Source organism: Copidosoma floridanum, unplaced genomic scaffold, assembly GCF_036245765.1.
Source record: "Copidosoma floridanum isolate Cflo_tuat_1 unplaced genomic scaffold, Cflo_Japanese_pri ptg000025l, whole genome shotgun sequence".
Classification (NCBI taxonomy): domain Eukaryota; kingdom Metazoa; phylum Arthropoda; class Insecta; order Hymenoptera; family Encyrtidae; genus Copidosoma; species Copidosoma floridanum.
This window is the reverse complement of record NW_028321902.1, coordinates 887,317-897,572: the sequence shown is the minus strand read 5'-3', so window position 1 is coordinate 897,572 and position 10,256 is coordinate 887,317. Positions and strand designations below refer to the sequence as shown.

Below are 10,256 nucleotides of genomic sequence, written 5' to 3'. Positions count from 1 at the left end.
ATGGATACCGAAAGACAGCAGATTCGTGAGCAGCTGCTGATTCTTGTTTGGGAGGGATACGAAATTCCACTACACAAGTCGACCATCTCCAAGAATAGCGAGTTGTCCACCAAAGCAAGAGTCGAAGGCAATAATATAATAAAGACATCAAAACACACACCCGACCAGCACTTACGCGTGCTGAATTTTTACTCGCAAAGCGTAGCCTTGGCACCTCCAGGATCTCATGAATTAGCTCTTGCATATTCAAACAGATTTACTGTTTTGTTTCATTTTTACACCGACGAGCAAGTCAGCCGATGCATAGAAGACATTGACAGAGCCCTCGCAATCACAGATAATGCACCGTTGGAGGTCAAGTTGTACTGCTGTAAGGCTCGATGCTTGACTTTAACTGGTTTGCCAGGTGCTAATGAAAACTTTAAGAAAGCAGTCGAGTGCCATGGTAGGATAGATGATGCTGACAGCAAGAAGCTGTCTCTTGCTGATTTAATTGCAACGACAAAGATGGACTTGGATGCTAACGTGCAGAGCGAAAAAATGTACGACAACAGCGAGTCCAAGAGAATTTTATTCAAAAAGGAAAGCAGGATGTGTTTAATACTGTTAAGATGAAATAAATCCAAGAGCACGGTAGGCATTTGGTGGCTTCCAGGGACATCAAACCTGTAATGTCATCATGGTGGAGAAGCCATACGCCGTATTTCCCAACACTGAGAAAATTTTTTACTGCTCTCATTGTCTGGCCCTGGCACCGACAGGCACACCTTGCGATTTTTGCAATTGGAGCATGTTCTGTTCTGAAAAGTGTAAGAAAGAAGCTTGGGAAAAGTATCACGAGTGGGAGTGTCCCATCATACCTCATGTCGACACATTTAATACCTTAAGATTCGCTGTTAGGCTTTTCTTAATGATGATCAAAGAGGCTGGCAGTGTAGATAAACTCAAGTCGGAATTGAAGATCATTGATGCCGATGAAAGTAAGTGAATACTTTTTTTGTTTATCCTAATTTTTTATTAACACCACAAAATTTGTAAATAATTTTCTATTTCAGTCAAATTCAAAAGGTGCTATTCTACAACTAAGCTTGACAACATGATTAATTTACACCTTATCTAGCAGCTTTGTCTCAGAAGATATAACTATCCTCTCAAGAGCCTGTGCAACATATTTGCATTCCGTCATTCAATTTCCACCAATAGTAAAGTAGATTTTGTTGATGCAAAATTTGACAATTTAGTTAAAAATGAAGATCTGTTTTTTATTGGAGCTTTACTATTAAAACTGACAAAAATTGCTCATTCAAATAAGTATTTGGTAAGCATGACATTTTGTTAACATCAATAAAATTCAGTAAGTCATATTAAACACCATTTGTTTTGAATAGGTTCAAAGTAATTTGTTTTTGGCTGAGAAGATCCATACATCAACCGCATCGAGTATGGTTTTAAGTATGGTGAACGCATACTCCAAAGGCTTTGCTTTGCCAATCGTTGGCAGTTTTATAAACAATTATTGCTTGCGTGCTAATGCACATAAGTTTTACATAGAAGGTTCAAAAGCAGGTATCTATGCAGCAGAATTCATAAAAAAGAATAGTCAAGTACGAGTTTCAATTCATAATTTCCTTGTTGTCTTCACAAGTTGGCTCCTATTAGCTGCTTTACGTAACCGCATGAATCTAATGGAAACATGTTCTTTTAGATATTTATTGACTACTTTGGTCAATATTATTGTAGAAACCCTCTCTACACGAAAGATCACGTTGCAGCAGCCTTTGGTTTTCATTGCAATTGCAGAGAATGTCAAAATTCTTACACCGACTCTCAATCGGTAAGATAAATACTGCAGCACTTGTAAAATATTTTGCGATAAACTAATTTTGACATATAATTTTTCTTAGCCTTGTGGTACGCCAAATGTGACAGTAATGCGCTTGATCGATAGCAAGAAGGATTATTGGATACCCACCCTAACGCTTGCGAGTCACACACATCAAGATTTTCAAAGGACAATAAAGGAGTTGCATGAGAACTCAAAGAGTAAAACTTCAAATATAAGGACACTAATGGCACTTGCATATAAAGCAGAATATGGTAAAAGTGAAGAAACTTTTTCTGTGTCATGTTGTAGATAAAGCTTTTTTAATTATTTTAAAGCCAATTTTTGCATTCTACGGCTTTTTGTAATTAAATGCACACTTGCATTATTTCATTATTATAATTAATACATCATAAACAATTGCATGAACCTTTGAACGTCACGTACACGTTATACATATTATATTAGTAACGTATTTAATGCATGAAAATACGAGTTTAACTCATTGTTAAAAAACTGGATTCGCTAAATAAAGCGTATGAATTTATAGTATAAATATATTGTGTTATATAATAAATCATTCGCCTACGTGCCTCTTTCAAAAAAAGCATACCACTTCAGTGCCATTTGTAAATGCCAGGGGCACTTGAAATTAAATGTTCGTCCACAGTTTGATGATTATATAACTTCCACGCTCTGCAGCAGAACAAATAGAAGCGACATGCATATGAGATATCTACTATCGACTAGAAATGACGTCAGTACAAATTTTTAATATTAATAATTTTAATGTAAAATCATACATTGAAACTATAACATCAAATTTTATTTTGGAGACCCAGCTTGTCCGCTCTTGTAAAGTATGGGACACATGTCGGTTATTAAGAAATAGTTTAAACGAGTAACTGATTTTTTTTTTTTTAATCATACAACAGCTCAAAAGAAAAGGCTTTTAAACATAGTTGTAACTTTATTTTTCAATACACTCCAAATGTTCTTAAACCTACTAGATCATATCTATAAAAAATAATTAACAAATTTATAATTTGTTTTTATCTATTCGTAACTCAAGTTATAAAATTTATAATCAGTTTTCAAATTAAGTTGCATTGCACACTTATTAAACATATTTACAGCATTAAATATATACAATTCTTGAAATTTATTAAGTTTTTCTTGTACTCAAATGTTATAAATGCACAGTTCATGCTAATCCTTATTCTTTTGAAACACAAAAACCGAATAAAGCGCTAAAAGAAAATAAAACTCATTAATCAGACGTTTGTAAAATTTGCATGGATTAATTGTTCGTAGAGACACTTACTTATAACTTCCCACTCATCTTGTGAAAGAGTCCTGCAACCTTTGCGAGAATTCCTTGAATTGCAATCATTGTGATTCGGGGGGTATGGCACTTGCATTTTATACATAAGCTGTTTGCCTACTTCCTTCATTTTATCAAAATAGTCGCTGAAACTTTAAAAAAAAAAAAAAAAGGTAATTTTTAATGTAGTATGCATGTCAGGTGAAATTTACTATGCTTATACAGTATTTTGCATTCAATCAGTTACACAATGTACAAAATTATAAAGGTTTTTGTATAGTTGAAATAAGTAAATACTAATCTAAAGTATTCTTCTCTGAAGTTTTTAAGGAATAACTTAAAATTACTTGCTACAGAATACTTGAGCACATTTACCTTTTAAAAACTATGAATTTCAGACCATACTTCAAAGCTAATTGTTGTAAAGTAGTAGAATTAACAAGAAATTCAGGACAGTTAACTGAGTCTTTCAAATAGAAATGATATTTGGCACCATAAAAAGGTGGATTCAATTTTTCACAGTAAAACTCGACATTGTAAATATTATTGCCATATTTGTTTTCCTTAGTAGCATACCATCTAGACCTGAAAATACATCGAAGATATATTTATTCTCAGTTGTATAATACTAAAAAAAAGAGTTTGACAACATATTAAGTTAATTACAGTAATTCACTCTCATTGGGCATTGTACCAATGAAGTAGCCACCAGACCTCAAGTTCCTGCTAGCATTTTTGAGCAAGTTCTTGGCTTGCCTCCGAGATTCAAAGCCATAATGCAGAGCAAACTGGCAACTAACCATGTCAAATTGCTTTTTTTTGTGTATTAATTTTTTGGCAAGACCAGCCTGAAAACACAATTATTATAGTTCTGAGAATAGCACTTACATTTCACATCTGATTATCATACAAACAATTGTGCATTTCAAACAGTATAATACAATGTAAAAAATCACCTTTGTACAGTCATGCACTATAAATTCAGCTGTAAAAGATTGCTCACGTTTTTCAGACATTTGCACATAGCGATCATTGCACTCCTTCACCGACTCTTCGGCAATATCAACACACGCCAAATGAGTGACATTCGACTTTTCCCACTTGAGCAAATCTCCTCCCTTTCCACAACACAAGTCCAAGACTTTGATTTTGTGCTGACACTGCCCATTATTTTGAACTGGCACTATGCTATTTGGTGCTTTTTTAGCAGCCCTTCTGTCCTTTTTTCGTTTAATTTTGTCAACATACTTCCCTGTAACCAAAGGCACAATGACAATTTTGGTTATAAAAATACAGTGAGACATACTTACTTATCAACATGCTCTTAATCCAATTATTAAAATTTCTCAACTTTATGATATGACTCCAATTTCTGTCAACATTACTGGCACCTTTTCTTGCATTGTAGTGTTCAGCCACTACTCTTGTAAGTTTTTTTTTTGTCGCTCTCGTTTGCCTGCTTTTTGACAGTAATCGCGATTGTGATCGAGTCACAGTCATGATCAGATTTGGTCGTTTGCGACTAGCGTAGGCAATTCCTGTATTTTTAGCACTTGTCAGGTAACTGATCGCGTGCAACCATTAAGTAGTTGCTTACATTAATACTTAATAAATATGAGTAGAGGTTAGTCAGATGACTTTTCAACAGGATACAGCAGAGATAAGTCTGGATACAGCTGGATACAGCCAACTAAAAACTTGCATACGTCAGAAGTGTCGGAACTGTCGAAAGCTGTCGAAAGTGATACTCGAGGGAGGGGATTAGGCTGCGTATACAATACTACATTCCGTTTAAATTCGTTCCTAGTTCCTATACTGAAAAATCGTGCAACATGGCAGTGGAGCACACTGCGCGTCTACGACAATTGACAAAATTAAATTTATGCGTTAAAATGATTATTTTACCTGACATTTATTTGATACGTGTAATTATGCTTACAGAAGCGATAGTGATTGCCTACTGCTACCGAATCACAGCTATCAATTCATAAATTTCATTAAATACACAAAAACGAATATGTAATAGTGGCATATCGGCGTCCATCAGGTACCCCAAAGCTAAATAAATACCAAATAAATTGGTTTCCATAAGGAAGCGTTTGAAATACAAGAATTGTTTGATTAGGGTGTTTGGAGCGCTCTAAGCGACCCAATCAGTGTACCTGTAAGTCATTGGGATGTATATATCTGTATTGTCCAAGACTGTTAATAACAATAATAATACAAATCTATTAGATGCATTTCTTGACGTTCATTTAATCAAATTCCTCAAGTGAGTCTATTTGGGTATACCTCATAAATATGTAGATCATATTTAGACGACACACAAAAATGATCACAAAAAACGTACCCAACTGCCCATACATGTCTATAGCGCACTTTATTTTTTTAATTAACATGGCTGACCATATTCTGATCACTTCTTAAGTAAACAATGAAGGTACACAGTGTGGCAGTTTACGGTTGGCATTGGATCAAAAGAAGCCCGGAAGATAAGTACCTCGTGCTTGCTCTGTCTGAGTGCAGGAGAGTTAGTTTTCTTAAAAAGGTCCCCTGTCCACTTTTTTGACGGAAAAATTACTGACAAATCGCAGAAGAAGCTATATATTTTGGCAATTTCTCCGCCATTTTAACAAAACAGCTTTTTTACATTTTTGCAAATAGTGACAAAACTCAAAAAACATTTTTAACAAAATTTTTACCAGAGAGAGAAAAGTATTACACAAATACCTACAGTTTGAGCTCAACAAAAGTTTATAAGACCATTTAAGTAGCTGTAATTAAATGCAAAAAAATGGCCATTTTAAGCGTTTTTTATTTTTTATGAAAAAAGTTGCAGACCGATTGAGACGCATAACACCTCGTATTGTTTCTTTCTTTAAACGCTTCTACATACTATTATTTGTTTGTGACAATTAATTTTTTCTCCCCACCGAAAATGGCAAAGAACGTGGTTTACGGACTTTTTTGACCTTCATCCCCGTATGTTCTGTTATAATTTACTTTGCCAAAATATACTTAGCTATTTCTGCTATTTTTTTATAATTATCACGTCATGAAAGTGGACGGAGGATGTTTTCAATAAATAAACTAACTCGCCTGCACTGTACTGCCCATGAGGTACGAGTTCTTTTTTTTCTGCTGAAGGTGCAGTGAATGTCCAAAAATGAAAAAAAATACAGAAAAAAAAACTATTAACTTATTTTAATGACAAAATAATTATGGAGTTATAATTAAAGTTCGCTGTGAGTAAATTAATATTTCTAACAGTACTAGTTATGGTTATCGTGTTTTGCACGATCTGAGTTATTGTGATTACTTTTATCCAGTGAGCATACCACACTTCTACAGAAAAACACAATGTCTTTGGGTAATAAAATTGGGTCACAAGTGTGTCAGGTATCCGTTCAAACATATATACTTGTCTCAAACAGTTTAATAAAATGTATTAGCATAGGTGGAGCCTGCTAGTAAAAGAAATATCAATGTATTTGACGAAAAATCTACTGTTTTTATTACTTGTCGTAAAATATATGTGAAGTAAACAGTGTTTTAATAAACGACAATTGGTAAAGGAAATCACAACAAATCTGTCTCGAATAGTTTGATAAAATATGTATAAATATTGGGCGTAGCTTAGACTTCTAGTAAATAACAATACTAATGTATTTAACGAAAAATATACTTTTTTTTTATTTGTAGTTGAATTTCTTTTAGGTGAATCAATGTGGTATACTAAACAAGGATGGGTAATGGAAATTACAAATCTGTATTAAACAATTGGTAGTATTTACGGGACAGTGGTGCTGAAAATTTTCTAAAACTTTCTAAATTTCGCGCGTAACGAATCAATGTCCGGCCAGTGTACATCTAATTATCGATGACAAACCGAAGAGATAACGATAGAAACGATGTGGGAGGGGGGGGGGAAGAGAGAAAAACAGAGGCTTCGTCAACGCATAGCCAAGGCGTTGTTACTTTCAAAAATATCAGCGAACAAATACCTTCTCGGTGGCTCGATTATAGAAATGCAGTTCCGCCGGTCTCCGAAGTAAAGCATCATTTGCTGCGGTTAGTACTTGGATGGGTGACCGTTCGGTGCTCTTCGTTTCGCCCGTGATGTGTTCGTTTCGAGGACCGGTTAACTGTATCTCTGTCGTCTTGACCAGCTTGAAGGTGCAGGAGTTAGTCGTCCTTGTGTCTATCCGTAGACACCTGGACCTAACTCTTGCCGACTTTTGTCTTTTTTTTTTTATTTTTACTTTAAGAGAATGTTTATCAATGTCCTTGGCATTAAATACTTTTTTACGCATGTTAAGCGAGTTTTTAAGCATACAAATTGACGTTAAACGCGTATGGCCCAACTGAGGAACACCGCAGGTGTGACATTATCAGTGGGTAATAAAAACATGGTATATGGCTTCTTTTTTTTTAAGGAAATATGGTCCTGATTTGTTTAGTGTAGTTAAATTTAAAAAAAAAACTTCTCTCGAGCTGGTTGGGGAAAACAAGCCTTGACGCATGCTTTTTTAAATCTTGCACGTTAGGTGTATTATTTGCGAAATATTTTATAGGTTTAGCTCTTTCTGGTTCTTCTATTTTTGTAAAATTTTATAATCTAAAATTTTTTAAAAACATACATTAATTCATTTGTAAAAGTAGCGACACATGTTAGTAGTACATCATGAATAATTTTTTCCTCGATATCTCACACAAAGACGTGTTACATCGAATAGTGACAATAAATTTTATTTTTCTTGATACATCGTCAGCCTCACAAAGTTGTCGGATAACAATTCAAAATCGGTCAAGTTTTTTCTCGTTTTTTAGGCGCAACATATACAGTTTGTATGGCACTCGTAGTTCTATATTGTCTTATACTCATACATAAAAAAGTTACTTACCAATAATGATTTAGCCAAGTACTACATAAGAAATATACATTAAATAGATAAAAAGAATTACCTCACGTTTTTAGGCACGACTGATTCACACAAGTGCCCTGTATTTTTGCCAGAGTAAAAAATGTAACCGCCACTTATAAAGACATGTAAATCAACTACCTCAAAAGATTGTGCTTAGATTTGGTTTGTAGTTTCATGTTCATACCAAAACCCGACAGTTTAAAATTTCGTCGAAGGGAAAAATGTTACCAGCCCCAGGATTTGCACAATTCTGATAAATTAAAGTTATTTTTTTTCTGAACCATCTTCATGTTTGAAAAATTAAAAACATTGAAAAACATTAATTAAATCATTTTTTTGCTATATCTTTTAGTTTGTATTAATGGTGTGTGTTACTGTATAAGTAGTAAGAAAAAATGCAAGTCTCATTGAAGTATAACTTTTTTATATCTTTCACCTTTATTCAAATTACAATCCTGATGTATACGTAAAGGCAATAAATATTTGAAAATAATTTGAAAATTTATTTCTGGAGAGTATAGTAAAAAGTTGACATAATTACATCAAGTTGTAAATACAGCAGTTGTATATCTCAAAAAAATACAAACTTTTGATATTTTTGTATATTTTTTAAAAACTATTTTGATGCTCTGAAAAATAAAGAAAATACTTTAGCAGACCAAAAAATCAGTATTTTTGGCCACACCTAATGTTTTAGATTTATGTATGGTCATAGAAAATTGTAGATCTTGTTGTGTTACGTTTTAGAATACATATTTAAACCTAAAATGTGATTTTTATGGTCTGGACATTAATAATTCACACAAATATCCAAAAACCGAAGTAATAGTGCTCATATTGAATAATCAAAAAAAATTCGTTTAAACTTCTACGAATATAGTTGTACTTTTCGCTTAGGTAAGAGATTTTTTTTTTTTTAATGCACTACGTGGTAGGATTACATGGTATACTTAAGCCTATAGAACTTCTCCGACTCGTATACATAGACGGCGGCGTGCTCAGAGTTAAAAGCTCGCACGTCGCCTTGTGTTGTGCCTTGCAGTAGCAGTTCACAAAAATCCTTACCGACAGTAGCTCGGCGAACGATAACTTTATTAGAATTATATAATTTATAGGAATTAACCTTATTCCCTTATACATATATATATATAGACTCATAATATCACACTTTATCAGATATACAAACGATGTAACCCGTTTCTTCCACTCTCATTTGAATATGAAGCAGTTAGAGGATAGGGAATCATGCACTAAAGTAATACAATTCACGAATTACACTGCCTCTAGTGTACATATATTACGGTTGTTTCATAACTACTTTTTTAGTGCTTGCATTTTCACAAAATACTTTCTTCAAAAAGATGATTGAATTTTAAGGCACTCATTACATATACAACTACATTTAATCTTATTGTTTAATACAGATTTGTAATTTCCATTACCCATCCTCATTTAGTATTACACCTTAATTCACTTCACCAAATTTAACTACAAATAAAAACAGTCGATTTTTCGTCAAATACATTGATATTTCTTTTACTAGCAGGCTCCACCTATGCTAATACATTTTATTAAACTGCTTGAGACAAGTATGTTTGAACAGATATGTAACATGTGCAAATTTAAAAGAGATTATTATCATGACAATTCGAGTTAAATCAATGAGAAATAAACTTACATTTGGAAATTTTGATTAATTGGGTATTCAACTGCAATCCATCAATTACTCTTTTTATGGAAAATCCTAATTTCATCTACTAATAAACTTAACAGCAAAAAAAGTTAGACAGAATGGTCTAGTTTCGCGATCAGAGACAAAAAATGTATAATTCGGCTTAATCGATTATCAGACGGATAATCATAATGACACAGAAAGTTCTGAAACAAAACTATGGTTTATAAAACGAGACTAAAATAAAACTAAACAATAAATGAAAAATATACATTGACACACATGTAACGTATTTCTAAGAAAAAAAATAACTAAGTATTCACGAAAGCAAAATGCATCAGTTTCATAAAAAAAGCCGCAAAATCCTAAGCAAATACACCTGCGGTATGATTACGAAAGATCTACCGTAGTCATCAACTATAAATCGCCGAAATAATTGAGCAAATCTAAATACATGTTTGTACCAGCAGTAATAACAAAAAACCAGCAAATTTCCAATTCAAAATTTAATCT

The 10,256-nt window shown here is 33.3% G+C and overlaps 1 protein-coding gene and 1 pseudogene across 1 annotated transcript; one reads left to right on the top strand and one right to left on the bottom strand.

Moving 5' to 3' along the window:
* On the top strand, nt 1-2,138 carry LOC149373886 (protein-lysine N-methyltransferase SMYD4-like; annotated as a pseudogene).
* An 864-nt stretch (nt 2,139-3,002) lies between these two features.
* Nucleotides 3,003-4,775, bottom strand: LOC106645436 (mRNA cap guanine-N(7) methyltransferase-like). The gene is made up of 6 exons (XM_089595403.1): nt 4,457-4,775; nt 4,103-4,398; nt 3,813-3,994; nt 3,522-3,731; nt 3,147-3,298; nt 3,003-3,072 (listed from the first exon to the last, which is right to left on the bottom strand). The coding sequence occupies exons 1-6, from the start codon at nt 4,644-4,646 to the stop codon at nt 3,032-3,034; spliced, it is 1,071 nt and encodes a 356-aa protein (XP_089451529.1). The 5' UTR covers nt 4,647-4,775; the 3' UTR covers nt 3,003-3,031.
* Nucleotides 4,776-10,256: the final 5,481 nt, after the last annotated feature.

What these genes read in the sequence shown, in the direction of transcription:
- LOC106645436 (XM_089595403.1), bottom strand. Translation starts at nt 4,646, where the DNA reads ATGACTGTGACTCGATCACAATCGCGATTACTGTCAAAAAGCAGGCAA. An exon ending in TAGTGCATGACTGTACAAAG is followed by an intron (nt 3,995 to 4,102) that starts GTGATTTTTTAC and finishes TTGTGTTTTCAG; the next exon opens with GCTGGTCTTGCCAAAAAATT. An exon ending in AGATGAGTGGGAAGTTATAA is followed by an intron (nt 3,073 to 3,146) that starts GTAAGTGTCTCT and finishes ATTTTCTTTTAG; the next exon opens with CGCTTTATTCGGTTTTTGTG.